This window comes from Montipora capricornis, chromosome 5, assembly GCF_036669925.1.
Source record: "Montipora capricornis isolate CH-2021 chromosome 5, ASM3666992v2, whole genome shotgun sequence".
NCBI classification, from domain to species: Eukaryota; Metazoa; Cnidaria; class Anthozoa; order Scleractinia; family Acroporidae; genus Montipora; species Montipora capricornis.
The window spans coordinates 459,667-475,279 of NC_090887.1; the positions used below are offsets into that span (position 1 = coordinate 459,667).

Below are 15,613 nucleotides of genomic sequence, written 5' to 3' on the forward strand. Positions count from 1 at the left end.
TCTCTCGAGAAAGTACCCTGGTTGCGGCTGGTCAAGTGTCTGCTAGATTTTTGCAGATTCCAGAAAGATATTCGAAGGGAGGAGCATTATGGTTACATTTTTGTCTCCACTGATCTCACATACTGAGTTCAGTTGGGAGAGGACTTAAACATTGCTTGGCTCAGCAATGCCTATTAATGTAAAACAAACCCCAAGAAAGATATGTAAATCCTCTGTGCCCGAGGATATCAGTTCGTGTCGTGGTGTTCGGCTCCAGATACATTACTTATTTTACTTTCAAAAGAAAGTCCGTATAGCCAGCCCAAAGAAGCACAATTTGAAGTCTATTTTTAAGAACGTGCGTGACATTTGGTAAATAAAAACAGGATAGAACTAAATTTTACTAGTGAAAAAATAAGTCGAGGATCCACCCTTAGTGCGGATTTGATTTGTACACATAGACACGTGACCAGCCGCAATCAGGGTACTTTCTCAAGAGAGGAACGAGGTTGATTAAATAGAGAGGACCCTGGGAACGAGGTTCGGTTCGGTGTCTGTCGTATTCTGATCATCTGGCAGTGCATTGAAAACCCCGACTAACAACGCATCACTCTGCCGTTGGTGTCTTTTCGTGACCTACGCTCTGTTTCTGGTGCTATAGAGCAAATTCGTGGCAAACTTCACGATTGGTAAAATTCCAGAAGGTTCTATTTTTTTCTGTTAACTTTGCAGAGTTTTATCTTCGCCTGCATTTTACTTTCAAGCAATAAAAAAATGAGGTCACCAGATTCTTTTTTAAGATGTAAGCGTTTCGAGACAAAATAGGGTGCTTGAACATATCTCGATAGAATTTGATCGTCATGTGATCTTGTAAAACACAGACCAGAGCATCACTACATTCGTTTGAATTTCCAACCGTCGCTTGACTCTGAAGATGACTTCTGCTCAGATTTTGTCAGTCAGTGCCAACAGTCCAAACTTGTTCCCAGGGTCTCTTTGTCGATGAGACAATGGAGATCCTGGGAACGTGTGGGAACGAGGCTGCCAACATTCCCCCTCAGGTCTACCTTCGAAAGGACTATCAAATGGACCTTACTCGAATTGAACATGCGGGCACATTTTCTTTTGTTTAAAACTACATGCAAAAGAGGCTCTAGGGTCAATTCAATGGCCCATTTCCGAGTTCTTGTCTGTCTCCTCTTCAAAGCGAGTCTAAGTGCGACGTTTTTCTTATGAAAATTAGTTTTCATTCATATGTAAAGTAGAACTAATTTCCGTCACAAAAACTTCGCACTTAGACTCGGTTTGAAGAGGAAGCAGACATGAACTCGGAAATGGCCTATACTAAATAACCCCTTAGCCTCGTATATGTGGCAAAACTGCTGATAACTCCGATAAGGGCTATTCCATCGAGGTATGTAATAATTATTTCAATGGTTGTCTAGTGGTATATGATTGTTGTTTTCAAGAACGCGGACTCAAACAGAGTAAGCGAGACTACCATTAAAATACATATTCGCCATGAAAAAAAGAGGGAGTAACGCAAATACTAAGCTCTGGACTTGCTTATCACTTTCCAACATTAAAAATTGGGGGTCATTGAGTTCGTTGCTGAGATACAAGTGTTTAAAGTCAAAATATAGAGTGCTTTTAGACGGCAGTTTTGTTGCCATGGTAACCTACTACATCACATCAATGAGTGCTTCTTGTTAAGCAATCATTGGAGTTTCATTTGGTTCCAAAACGTTGGCGTTACGCGAAACACTTGGGTGGATTCAAACCTTCTAAATAGTGCAGTTTGTTGCACACCTTGAAACTGCTTTCAGCCTCCTTAAGGAAGTTATTTTAGAGCATGTTTTCAGATATTAGCCTATTCATAGAATGCGGTCTCCTTTCCTGTCCATTAAAAAGAAAAAATAAAACAGGCTCAAGAATGTGATTATTCCCCGAACAGAGGCTGAAAAAAAAAATAAAACGTTGCTTGGGTATCCTGTGCTATCCGTTTCCTTGGTTACCAAAAGTTACCAATACTCCCTCGTCCCAAGCACCCTCCGATTGGACAACGCCTGCGAAAAATTGTTGAAGTTCTTGAGAGGATGTCGTTGGGAAAGAAACGAAAGCCCATGATTTGATGAGAAAAAAAAAAGATGACAATGGCACTTTTACCTGAGAAACACTCGTGCCTCTTTATAGGTAAGTGAGTGAAACATGTTACAGGGAGGTATAAATTCGTGGCCGATTGCAAAATTAATTTCGCACCTCGATGGACCAAGGATCGTTCAGTTTTGTTTTGTTACATTACAAGGCAAAAAGCTTCCGCTCGTCCGCGACGAGTACTCTTGTATCTTGGACGAGTGGATTTCCAAAAGCACTTGTCCTACGCGACGAGTAGAGTTTGCCGAAAAAAAAAGTTCTTTTCTACTGAGATCTGAGTTCCCAAGCATCTCTGGACTTTGTAAACTAGCCTGAGTTTCACGAGTTTTGGTTTCTTTTCACGGCAACTTACCCGTCTTCCGAGAGTATCTGGCTCTGTTGTTTCGGTTAAGACTGAGATCCACATTCCATAATATTGTATGGAAATGATGACCTCGTTTGAGACAAGGCTTAATAATAATAATAAAAATAATAGTAATAATAATAATAATAATAATATAATTCGTTTATATAGCGCTATTAATGCTAATTATTCATTAACACTTGAACGAGATAATTACCATTGTGGCAAGATAAGTGTAGTTGAAGTAAGTCTTGTTATCATCAGGCCCCAGTTGTTTGAAGGGTGGATAGCACTATCCACTGAATAAATCACTATCCACTGGATAACTCAATTGCTTTTGCTACTGTTTATCCCCTAGATTGGGATTTATTCGATCCACCTTTTGAGCAACTGAGGCCAGATCATTTCCTTGAAAATGACCTCAGAATATTGCCGGGACATATCTCTTTCATCTTAGATCGCGATTTTAATGCCTCATAGATGTGCTGCATTTTCTCAAGTGGTATATTGTACATAAAGAATGTGAGTGATCATGATCCCAAATGTGTGTGTATAAAATGGTGTTGTACATTTAAGTGCAAAGAACAACAGAAATTGAAATGACTGTTAAACAAACACTTGAGATTTGGTACAAAACAGATTAATGATATTTTGTTATTCACTTAAATAATTTTTTGGACATGTCAAGTGAATTTAACTTTCGGACAACCGAAATCTCAAAGTTACTCGTCCAATGTGGAATGAAAAAAAAGTTTTTTGCCCTGTACATCAAGTTTTCATCCTTGGTAGTAGTTTTCAATGCTTTCACGGGAACACATGCGCCCAACTAATCGACCTTCTCCCAACTGAGTAGCTTCGATCTTAGCTCAGCACCGGCATCAGCTAATTGTGAGGATCAGTGTTCTCAATTCCTTGACTTGTATATATATATTAAATTGTAAAGCAACCTCTCTTAGTCGACTGAAAGTAATCAGGGAGTTTTGTATCCGTCAAGTCAAAGCTTTAACATCCTCCCCCCCCCCTCCCTCGTGCATTTTCCTTTTTTTAAAAAATTGTTGTTCAAATTTCTCCCGTTCAAAGCCATTCAAATGCCACATCACACATGTAAGTCCATTCTTAAAAGGTGAATAAATAAAATAAAATAAAATTCTCCGCCACTTGGCAGACTCTGATTATCAAATTCCCTCCCCCTCCATGACGTAAAAGGTGACAAATGCCCAAAGTATGCCATTTTGACTGATACATTTTGTTCTTGTACATGTAACGGGAGCTCAGGTTAGACATGTTTTTGCATAAGTTTCCTCCAAGCCTACTCATTCGTGCAGTGAAATCCCACTGTAAGGAACCCTGGAATTCTCACTTGACTTCTTAATTCCAATACATTGTTGAATTGCTCTCTTTTGGCAGGAAAAATAGGCCAAAACCCCTCCACTCCCCCCACCCACTCGGTAGTTATATCGCTCTCCCCAGTTCGCGCTTGCTTTTAAAAACAAAGATGGCGAAAGTTTGTGCGCGATCCCGACGATCAAACGGAAAAATAGGGGACTGTGAACAGTCTACTTTGAGAACTTCGCAGCGATTTCACTCTCTTGAATGCTCGGTGACCCCATTTTTCTTTCCGTAGATCACTTCCTTTCCTGATTTTGTCCATTTTAACAAAAAACAAAAAAATCTGTATGTGAGAAGTTACAAATATTTTGCCTTTTATCCTATCATGTGACCGAAGTTTTCTTTCTTAGACTAATATGTATCATTTTTCAAGGTCTATATCACCACAGAAAAAGACATCAGCTGCAAATATTAGTTATGTTGAATTGAGTACATTTACCTGATCTAAATTTCACTAATGTAGCTTTTTTATTGCTGACAGTTGTAACCTAAGATCATATTAAAATAACGCAAACTTCTAAAAGTGCACCTCATGATCTCGAAAACGAGCACAGTGACCCCCCCATTTTTTTGCCTTTTTGGCAAAAGTAGATCATTACCTTTCTGCGTGGCAAGTTAAAGAAAATTCTGTATGTGGGACATTTTAGGCGCGAACGTCCTTAATGTCATCTGGAAAACCTTGTGACTTCAGATTCTTTAGTATTTGCATGCTTATCTTTTAGTTTGGTTGTCTGGCCTTCTATAGCATTATTATTATATTTGCAGTGAAGTGACTTGTATTTGTGACCATCAAAAAACAATGTTTAGTACAGGTTTAGTGCACATAGGTTCTTGTGTATGTTTCGTATGTTTCAAAGTACCAGTAGATGTGATAATGTTGAACAAAGCAATTTTACCGGAAAAAGAAAAAAAAGTCATCTAGTCAGCAAGTGTGTGCACCCAATTTTGTGACACCAGTTATTTACGTAGCATTTTTTTCAATTCTAGTCACTTTCTTTGTTGCAAATCAAATCCTTCTGCAAAATATTAGTTGAACAAAAATTCTTGTTGCCAGATTGGGCAACCTTAGAGTTGTTTTACTTGCCCCAGGCAACTGGGCAAGCATTAGTGTCAAAAACTGTCTCTGTCCCTTCTGCATCAGCACCCCACCCATTTGAGGAATTTTAAATGGTTAACCAGTGAAGATGGCGAGAGCACTAATAAAAAACTTTGAGCAGATTGTACAGGGCCTATTTTATAGGTTGATTGTTTTGTTGCAGTTAGTATCAAAATTTAATTTTAAATAAAAAATCATTAATAATGATTACTTTCTTGTAACCCATTGACTCCTGGGCACGATACTTAAGGACAGTGCCTACTATTGTTATTGCACATATGTTCTGAACATCTCGAGATACTCGGATTTCCTATGGGTGGTGCTTATTAATACAGGGATATTTTTGCGTGGTTCAAAACTATGCAAAGAAAGCACAACTTAGCAAGTTCTCTTGGTATCCAAAAAGAAAATTAGGGGTAACCACGCATTTTTCGGAGATAACTAAGCTTCAATTTGGAAAAGAATGCCATACATTGCTTTGCATTTTAAAGCTTAGTACAAATATTGTTGATTAATTATCTTCGAAAAATGCGTGGTTACCCCCAATTTTATTTTTGGATTTCATTAACATTTGTTAAGGTCTGCTTTTCCCGCATATTTAGTAAGCCACGCAAAAGTACCTTTGAATTAGTAGGCACCGTGCTTAACAGATTTTACTCTGACTAACGCCAGACGATTTTACTTGTCAACTAGGGGCATTCTGGGGTGTGTAAGGGCCAATTTACACGGTACGATTCTGGTCGCATGCGACAAGCTTACGACAGGGTTACAACTTGTTTACGATTGTCGTGTATGTCAGAGAAAATGTTGCAGCATTTTAAAACGTTTTAAAACGCTTTGACAGTCATAAGTCATGTCGTAGGCTGGTCGTAAGCTTGTCACATGCGACAAAAATCGTACAGTGTAAATCGGCCCTAAGAAGTGAGTGGATTAATGAAGAGAACATACTAACTGCTCAACTCATTGACACCTCAAATGCCCTACCATGCCCCCAGTTCAAGAGTAAAATTATCTGGTGTTAGGCAGAGTTAAATCTGTCAAGTCTTACTCTCAGGGGTCAATGGGTTAATGTAAATAATAATTTAAGTTATGCTTGTTTTTAAATATTGATATCATTAATAGATTAATGTTTCTTTGTGCTTTTATTCACCAAGATGCTTCTTGGAAGGATATTCTCACTGCCTTCAGTTATTCGACTACGCAGACAGAACAAAGAAAGGCACTTCAAACCCAAGTTGAAAGTTTATTTGGTGGCTCTGAGCAATGGCTTGCTTGTTTTTCAATACGAACAGCTCTTGATGCTTTCCTTGGAATTATGAACTTTCCTGCTGGTTCAGAAGTAATTTTCACTGCTATAAACATTCCAGACATGGTTTTTGTTGTTGAAAGCCACGGACTGAAGGTTGTGCCAGTTGATTTGGATCTTGACACTTTAGCTCCGAAGCCAGAGCTTGTGGAACTTGCTGTAAATGACAAAACAGTTGCCATTTTGGCAGCGCACCTTTATGGTAAATGGATCAATTTAGACAAAGTTTTTGAAGTGGCTCGTGCACATGGGCTTTATGTTCTTGAAGATTGTGCCGAGTCCTTTCAAGGATTCAAAATGAAAGGACATGAACTTTCTGACTTAAGCTTTTTTAGTTTTGGATCCATAAAGCACTATACATCTCTAGGAGGGGCAGTTGTTGGTGTCAAAAACCCTAAAATTCTGAAGAAAATGCGAGCAAAAGTTGAACAGTACCCTATACAGAGCCAGTGGACATATTTCAAGAAGCTCTCATGTTATTCTATTCTGATGGCTGCAGGATTTAATAACTCCTTCCTTAACTGGGTTTTGGTCAATTCCTTTCAATTTCTTGGGTTTCCGTACAAAGAGTATTTCATTTCTCTTCTACGTGCTTTTCCTGGAGGTGTAACAGTTAACCAGCTCCAGCAACAACCATCGGCCATGCTGTTGAGGTTTATGTTGTATCGACTGAGACGAATCTGTGACAAAGATTTCCGGTGCATCAAGTTAAAGGGAGACTTTGTGAGTCAGAATCTTCCAGGAAATGTCTTTGTCCCTGGAATGAAAGCTGACAGGAGAAACTATTGGCTTTTCCCACTGGTTGTTGTAAGTACATGTGTGTTTGCACTTGAAATTTTAGAGCAGAGCACCAGTACCAAGAGGATATTGCATGCGAATACAAAGACATAGATTGTATTTTCAAGGGGCAAAATTGGTATCTGTGTAATGTTTGTTCGATTATATTTGTAATAATCATAATCATAATCATAATCATAATCATAATATTACTATTATTTTACAGCCATCAAGCACAAACTTTGGCCGACAGTTGGCCAACTGTTTCCCAAACCATTGTTTTCTTCAGATTGTGAAAGTGGAGTTCCCTTGAACTAGCTCGTTCCACTATAGACAAAAACCTTGTATTTCTTTCATTTAATAGCCATTTTTTTAACAGGACAATCCCGACGAAGTTGTAAGAGAACTTGAAAGAGAAGGGGTGGAAGCTTACAGAGGAGCAACACAGCTATCCACAGTATTCAGGACCCAGCATAGTGGGGAAAATATTGAATTGAAGGAGAAACCAGAAGAGTATAAAACATGCAACGCTGAGACTACATTTCCCCGAGCAGACGTTGCGGTTATCCCTTCCTCTGCTGGCAATTCATGGACCACACATGAAAATTTAAAGTCCTTGAACATGTCATCTGCAGAGTTTGTTTGTTCTGCACCAGTAGCTGCTGGTTCCAACCAAGCAAGTAACTCGTTTAGGAAAGAAAAAGATGATGTTCTTTTTCCTCACAATGCAAAGTATCTGATTGATCATGTGTTGTACCTTCCGGTTCACAAGCGGGTACCATTCTGGTATCTTGAACACATCTGCTTTGCAGTAGAGAAGATCATGAAAAACAGAAAGGGTGTGAAAATTGAAGATGCAAAGAATGTGATATTTAAATCCAAGTTGTGAATTTCGTGGAAACAAATTTGTTATAAAAGATGGCATTATATTGCATGTAAACCCTTTCTCTAATCGAGAATATACATGTATGAAGGAAGTGATTATACAGTACTCACTAGTAAAAAAACTTTACTGCATGTATGTTCAAACTCATTATTAATTATTTTTCAGAATTATCATTTGTTTTGTCATTCAGCATTTCTAGCTGTTGATGGGATAACGACGCCATCCATTCAAAACCTTTGAACTGAGGTGACACTCTTAATTAAATAGCTAACTATTTAGCTTATCTATCAAGTTTAAAAAACGTTCTTGATACTTTGAAGGGCATCATAAAATGGGGTTAAAATTGCCAAAAGATAAATGAATGAGCAAGCTCAGTTGTCTGACATATAACTTTAGGTTTTCAGGACTTTGTATGTCATGACACAATGAATCAATCTCCCAAAAATACTTATAATGTTGAAATAATATGCTGCAAAGGTTTCATGGCAATTTCAATAATAATATTTATAGGCAGAAATGTATATTTTGGAACATTTTCATGATTCAGCTGCATGTAAAATGTGGTTGTATTTATAGAAAATGGATGTTATTAAGTGTAAATGCAATTTTAAACATGGACTACATAAGTTAAGTTTCAAAAAGTCATTCATGTTTTATCGGGCCTAAAAACACTGCTGCTCGTTTTTTAAAACGTTACATTACATGTATCTGGACAATAGAAGAAGCGTATAGAGTAGAATGTTTATATTGGGGTAGCTTATTGAATTTGTTTGTTTTGCTGTATATGTTTATTTTTGGCAAGGTAGATTTACAGGAATGAGAGATCCTCATTGAATTCATCTTAAAACAAATTATTTTTATTGGATTAAGACAAAGAGTGCATATACATGTCATAAATATTAATTTTTAGCACAAGCTTTATAGTCATTACTAGAGAAGAGGTCATAATATTTAATCCAGCCTTTAAAGTTAACAAACCAAGTAAATCACTGTATTTATGTCAAATGCAGCAGTTTTCTGCAGAAAACCCTTAGAACGTTTTACAACTCTCTTCTAAGAGAAAAAGTAAAGATAGTTGTAATTTCTTTTTAAAGTTATTTTCATGAAGTATTTTAAGGTCCGTGGGAATATGATTAGCTTTTTAATTCAAAAACCATTTGTCATTGTTTATTGGTTAATTTATTGGTTGGTTCGTCTATTATCCACACTGCATATATATATTGTTTATTATTTTATTTCATTCATCAAGTCCTTTCACGGGAGGGTACACACAAGCCCAATAAATTATTGACCTACAGTACTCCCTACTATGTGGCCTCTTAGCTCAAATGCACTGGTATCGCAGAAGGCAAGGGTTCGAATCCAGTTGGAGCCACCTGGATTTTTTAGGTGACTGTAAGAGACAATTAGTGTTCAAATTGTCGAGTTAAAATGCAAGGATCAGTTCACTCTTCGTAGTTTTTTTAATGGGATTTGTAACTTTACCAATACAGCAAACCTTCACCTTGTTAAGACATCAGTGGGAAGCATTAAAATCATTTCCGATTTACTGTCAAACGTTTTTGCATTTCTTTTTTATCAATTGAAAGAAATGTTCCAGATGTAAAGCCAAAAAGAGATGGACAAGTTTCATGAGCTTGGGTGTTGGTCAAATGACTGCAAGTCTTGCTCACTTGGCCCATAAAACTTTGTTTGCTATAATTATCATCATCCCACACATAGTGTCTTACAAAAAGCACTTTATTTTATGTGCATTTAACCTTCACTTAAGTCAGCAAAGCCCATTAAGCATCACACTGACTGAACAAGTATTATAATTACATTTAGTACGCAAGAAAGTAAAATGTTACAATACCTAATCGCTGCATTGATGTACAGAGTTGCTCTTTCAGCTCAAAAAATAACCACATTATTCCTTGAATGTGGCCAATGATAAAGTGGTAATGATGCCAGTACTTTGTTTGCACATTGGCAAATTGCACGGGCCCTGCTATTCACACTGTAAAACTATGAGCATAAAATTCTTTATTTACATTCTTTTCAAATATTCCTCACAATTGTGTTTCCAAAAAAAATCAAGTGTAATGCAGTGTGCATTTGAGAGGTCCTCTTTTTAAAGAGACCACACTCCTTCAAGTATTTGAATCTCAACAACCTATGGTGTACTTTTGACATTGAAAAGGAAGGCTAAATTAGTTATTTACAATCTCTCAACGTACTTCTGGCATTTTTTGACCGTTATCTTACAATTTTGTTTCTGGTGGGCGGTAATGCGATCACTCTTGTCCGTGCAGTCAGGTTCACTTCCCCATTATTCGCTTCCGTTAGCAGGTTCAGGAGGGAATTTTCCAACACAGATTCTACTAGTGACTGGAACTCTGGAAGCCTAATAGCAAAAATGTGTTATGAGTTGAACCTATCAAGCCACAACCGACAAGGGAGAAAAAGAGAGCGAGGCTGGTTGGGTTGCTTATGGGCTCTACCAATGTGAATTCAGACAAATATATGAAAATTATAGAATTACAGGACTGAGACATAACAAAATTTATATAAAACAAATGGATTCCATGTTGCCCTTTGTCTGTACAGTAATAGATCACAGAAGATGTCAAAATGTGGCAAGAACATTGTTTTTGTGATTCGCCTATAGCCTTGTGTGTCACATTTTAGTTCTTACCAGATTTTTATGTCATCTGTGATCTGTTACTGAACAAACGCACAGGAACATGGAATCTATTTGTTAAATTGGCAAGAAAAGTGACGACGGGAAACTTTGCAAAATAACAGGGCTGGGTGGGGGGGGGTTCCGACATTGTACTCCTATGCAAACTGCAAATTCATCAATTTCAAAATTCTCAATTGACATATGGGTGAAGATCAAGGAAAATTTTTCACCCGCGTTAATGCTTAAAAACAAAGTAAACAATGGGTTCCCAAACTTTCATGTGCTTTTCAAATGCCTCCGTTTCCTATTGTGCACACTCAAGGAAATGACAAGGAGCAAGCAACTCCCATACTAAGCCTATGTCACCGTGACGGCATTTGTAAAAACTGATCTATTTTCTGAATACCTTTTCCGCAAAAAAAAAAAGGACTGTTCCAGTTTGGTGACGTAAAGGTAGTTTCTTGTGATTGGTCATCAGACTCCTGCGGGAGTCTCATTTGCAGGAAGTTCAATCTAAATAATTATAAATCAGTCTCTGAAAACAGCGTGACAGAAATATAGGGCTGTTGTTTGCTCCTAGACATAAGCTCCTGGAACACTGCAACCCTTTTGTGCCGCCAGCCTGGAAAAAGCTTTTGATACATGTGATCAACATATGCAAACCTGCGCACGGCTTGTCTTTGTGCTGTAAACATTTCTGCATTTTCATTTCCCTGTAAAAGTCTTTCAGGTGGTGACAGTGCCGACTCTGACATGCGCTGTATAATCTGATGTGTCCTGCTTATCAATCTCTCAGAATCTTTGCTGTCTTGTTCACTACCAGACTGCTGCAAGAGATTGAAAGATTTTGATAAAAAAACTAAACCTACGTTCACCAAGTTACCAATTTAAGTGAGGTTCATGTCATGCTGTGTAGACTACGTGCACGGGGATAAAGCAAATGATGGACAAATCAGCAGCAGACCCACGAAACTTAAGTGAAACAAAAAACTGGCAAATGTTGCAGCTTCTATTTAATAGAAAGAAGTATTTCTTATGAAAGTCAGTTTCATTCAGATTAAAGGTAAGATTAAATACCATAAAAATGCACTTGGACTCAGTTGTAAGCAAAGGAAAAAATTTTCAGCAATTGAACTAAGTGCACATTTTGCAACTGTTGTCTGAACTCTTGCTTTGGCACTGAAAAGGAGAATCTTAAATTTCAGCTTTAATACAGTACATGGTCATTTTCTTTCTTCTCGTGAACCAATGTTTGATGTACCCTTTCCCACCTAGGGGTGATTGTACTCTGTCGCCAGATGATTTCACTTGTCAATGGGGAACCCCTCAGAGGGGAAAGGGATGAGAAATTATGTGCAGAGACAGATAACAATGCTGCAATGTACAATTGCTGGTGGATGAACAAAAGGAGCTAATGAGAGATCTTTTGTTTTGTCCACCAGCAAGGCGGCGATCGTGTCATGAGAAAACTACCAATATGTCACCACCGTAAGGGGAAAAATATCAACCTGTGTGCTTGGAATCTGATCTGGTCCGCCACTTTCACTGCTGGCTGAGGAAGGCCTGGAGCTTGTGGTATACTGAGCCTCACACAGCTGTCTAAAGTAAGGCACAGGTTCTTGACTTATTTCACGCATGCGCTGATGAAAGTTTTCGTCATCAAGAAGACCCCTGCATGAACCAAAATTAAAAGTAAAATTTCAAGCTCAATTAGAACTATAAATATTTTTGATATTTTTTTTCATTGCTGAGATATGTTTTCTGGAAATAAAAGAAAAAGTCACAGAAAATCCCACCAGACCCAAACACACACACTTTGTCAAAAACAAGTGTAAGTTTTAATAATAATTATCACAAGGTTAAACTAGAGGTCCCATGGACATTCCCGATATAGTACTGAAAAGTTCTTTTAGTTTTCCATTACTGTGCGAATTTATTGGCTGAAAAATATCACACCACACTTTTATCCAAACAGGACAAAGGCAAAAATCAATGCCCATTTGATTACTTTGTGGAGTTGTTACAGAAACATTAGCCAGAGGTGCATTTGTAGTAATAATGAAAGTCTGATGAACGTTACCTGAGAATAACAGAGAGAACATTCTCAATGATGTTCATTTCAGGTCTAGAACAGGAAACTAAAGCTGAAAGCTCCTCTTTCTCGTGATCAACAGCTCCTTGGGACAACACATAACGTCTGAAATCCATCAACAAAAATAAAATATTGCTTTAGCATTGAACCTTTTAATCCCCAAGATTGAAACGTTTATTCTCCTAACTAGTACCATTTGTTGGGAAGTCACAAGAATTTGGTATCATATCAAAATCACACAACTCTTAAACTGATGATTATCTTCATTCTCAGTACCTTTCTGACTTCCTTTTTTTTAATCATCAGCTTAAGGGATACCTATTAAGCTAAATGGACAACACTCACTGATCAATAACAAAGTTATCCACTGCCGAAGGGAACACTTTATAAAACTCTCCTATTGGATGAGTTCTGGCCGTAACTCCAAGGTGAAGCAAGAACGACTCTGGAGGGACTGGCTGCGGTGGAGTCTCTTGGCGAGAGGCATTGTTCTTTGTTTTTCGTTGGGCTTCCTTTGGTGAACCTGCAGAACACACAAGAGCAGGCTGATTTGAACCCTTGAAGCTTCAAAATTGTACTCTAACTTGCTTCCAATTATGTTGACTTCTTCAAAGATCTCATGATTTTAGAACTGAACAATCATATGGTAACATGAGATACCGGTCAACAAAGGAAAGTACAAAATATAAACATTGGCCCATAACCAGGCGTAAACAATTCTTAACCTTCTTTCGTACCAAGAGGTTTACCTTTAAGAGTCACAAGTCAAGGTGGCTCTCCGCACTTAAATTAGAGACTGCAAATGAACGTAAAGTGCTACTGATAGTAAATAACTATGACGAAATTTACATCCTCCCTATCAAGCCATTTTAGGACATAAGCATGTAGTCTGTACGAGAAGAAGAATGCTGTTTACCATTTTCAAATTTATCTTTTTGTTCCGGAGATATTCATGTTTTTAAAATATGCAAATTAGCCAAGTGATGATGTCATAAACTCAACGGAATTTTGATCAAATATGAAGAAGAAAGATCTAGTAGATGTGTTCCACAATATGAGCGCACAAATTGAACTTAGGTTGGGGGGGCCTTAGCCCACCAAGTTTCATTATGGTCTCTTCTGCAAATTAACCGAGATAGCTCTATTTATATACTTGATGTTATATTGGGTTGAGTGAACGACGTCATCAGTCTTCTCATTTGCACAGTTTACACATTTTTCAAACGTAAATATCTCCGGAACCAATGCAGATATTTCCAAACAGTAAACAGCGCTTTTAATCTCTCCTGGTATTCTATGAGATAAACGAAAAAATTCAAGGGATAAAAATTTGATCATAGTACAGTAGCACTTTAAAAAAGAGACAAATCAAACCAAACATTGGTTCCTGATGAGAGGAGGAAACCGAAGTGCCCAGAAAATAACCGCTCAGAGCAGAGAAGAGAAGCAATAAATTTAACCTATATGTCCACATATGGCGTCGAATTAGGGAATCAATCAAGGACCATACTGGTGGAATGCGAGAGCACTCTGTGCAATAGAAATAAGCAGCAAGTTCCCATTTGTATCTGTTACCTATGGGAGGCAGGGTCTGGTATTTTCTCAAGTCTCCTTCTGAGTAAGACAATGATCGACCAGGGTACTTGATAGATTTGAGGTGTGGCCCTGAATGAGGTCTCTTCAAGTCGTCTTCTGTTATAGTGAACGTATATTGTTTCTCTTCCTTCATGCTGGTCCACTCTATAAGTCGCTGATTATAATCTGACATCTCTGTTTCATCAACAATCTGAAGAATGCAATCAATAAATCATTCAGTCAGGTCATACTCCACACCTACAACTAGATCGAGTTTCAATCGAGTTTCACAAAACCAAAACCAAGAAGGTAATTATACTTTGGCCAATCAAAAAGTCAAAAAAGGAGGGAGACAATTCAGTAAACCAATAAAAACTCGAGGTAATTACAAGCAGGCAACACAAAGTGCGGGAAAATGTGCATGCGCGAGCCACAATTGGTTTTGGTTTCACTTCTGACTGGTTGAAAAAGTGGTGCAGGCACTTTGAACCAATCACTGAGTGAAGTAATGCACAACCAAAGCAATTTGCTAATTACTTTTGACACCCAATTGAAAACCACTCTAACAAGATTTGAAGAATTGTCTCTTATAGTCACCTGAAAAACGAAGCTATGAAGCCACACAGTTTTGTTGGGCTCGTGTGTTCCAGTGAAAGGACTTGATGAATGAAATGAATGTAAATTTTAAAAGCGGGACATAAATGCATGTTAAGGCTTAATGTCGTGTTTGTTGTTTATACCCGCATCCATTGATTCCAGTGGAGCCAGTAAGAACTGGTTTTACAGCAGTTGCATTTTTTATGTCAGCCTCGTAAGATGACAATTTGAAAAAAAAGATGCAATCAATATCGTACAACAGTTGTGAGAAAAATCCAGGATTGAGGAGGGGGAAGGGGAAGGGCTTGTCAATCGATCCCTACCACTATTATTGCTCTGGTTGCTCTTTTAGGGCTCCATATCACATGGTAATGCACGATAGACGGGGGATTACAACGATCCCTAATACTTGTTTTTATTGGATCAATTTTTTAGTCCTTCCACTTTAAAAGAGTCTCCGCCAGTCAAACAAATTCCGCCTATTTCATAAGCTTCCATTTGCTACCTGTTGCCTAACACTAGTGTGGTAAAAGTATGCTAAGATGGTAAAAGGCGGCAGTACCTCGCATATAATATCCATGTCGTAAAGTGAAGGCACAGCACAGGAAAAGAACGAAACCTACCAAACACAATACACAACCTGGTAAATTATGTAGCATCAAATTATAACAAGAATGTAATTTAGTGAGAAAAATAATGTCCTTTTTGGCTGTTTGGAGGGTGTTTCTGTTTTGACATCAGGAAGACTAATTGT

At 37.9% G+C, this 15,613-nt stretch overlaps 2 protein-coding genes across 3 annotated transcripts in view; one reads left to right on the forward strand and one right to left on the reverse strand.

The window, feature by feature from the left end:
* The first annotated feature begins 2,032 nt into the window (after nt 1–2,032).
* On the forward strand, nt 2,033–9,083 carry LOC138048972 (uncharacterized). The gene is made up of 3 exons (XM_068895047.1): nt 2,033–2,172; nt 6,116–7,074; nt 7,424–9,083. Exons 1-3 carry the CDS (start codon nt 2,127–2,129, stop codon nt 7,931–7,933), a joined length of 1,515 nt encoding a protein of 504 aa, XP_068751148.1. The 5' UTR covers nt 2,033–2,126; the 3' UTR covers nt 7,934–9,083.
* Nucleotides 8,774–15,613, reverse strand: part of LOC138048971 (cilia- and flagella-associated protein 65-like) — a 46,535-nt gene continuing 39,695 nt past the window's right edge. Inside the window, exons 44-50 of one of the 2 annotated variants that reach the window (XM_068895044.1) lie at nt 15,422–15,478; nt 14,263–14,473; nt 13,033–13,210; nt 12,676–12,792; nt 12,104–12,266; nt 11,259–11,422; nt 8,774–10,316 (exon numbers count right to left, since the gene is read on the reverse strand). In XM_068895044.1, coding sequence (XP_068751145.1) covers nt 10,169–10,316; nt 11,259–11,422; nt 12,104–12,266; nt 12,676–12,792; nt 13,033–13,210; nt 14,263–14,473; nt 15,422–15,478 — 1,038 coding nt within the window. In that variant the 3' untranslated portion in view covers nt 8,774–10,168. The remainder of the gene's footprint in view (nt 10,317–11,258; nt 11,423–12,103; nt 12,267–12,675; nt 12,793–13,032; nt 13,211–14,262; nt 14,474–15,421; nt 15,479–15,613) is intronic. The other variant, XM_068895046.1, reaches the window with a different exon arrangement.

What these genes read in the sequence shown, in the direction of transcription:
- LOC138048972 (XM_068895047.1), top strand. Translation starts at nt 2,127, where the DNA reads ATGACAATGGCACTTTTACCTGAGAAACACTCGTGCCTCTTTATAG. An exon ending in ACACTCGTGCCTCTTTATAG is followed by an intron (nt 2,173 to 6,115) that starts GTAAGTGAGTGA and finishes TTATTCACCAAG; the next exon opens with ATGCTTCTTGGAAGGATATT. An exon ending in GGCTTTTCCCACTGGTTGTT is followed by an intron (nt 7,075 to 7,423) that starts GTAAGTACATGT and finishes TTTTTTTAACAG; the next exon opens with GACAATCCCGACGAAGTTGT.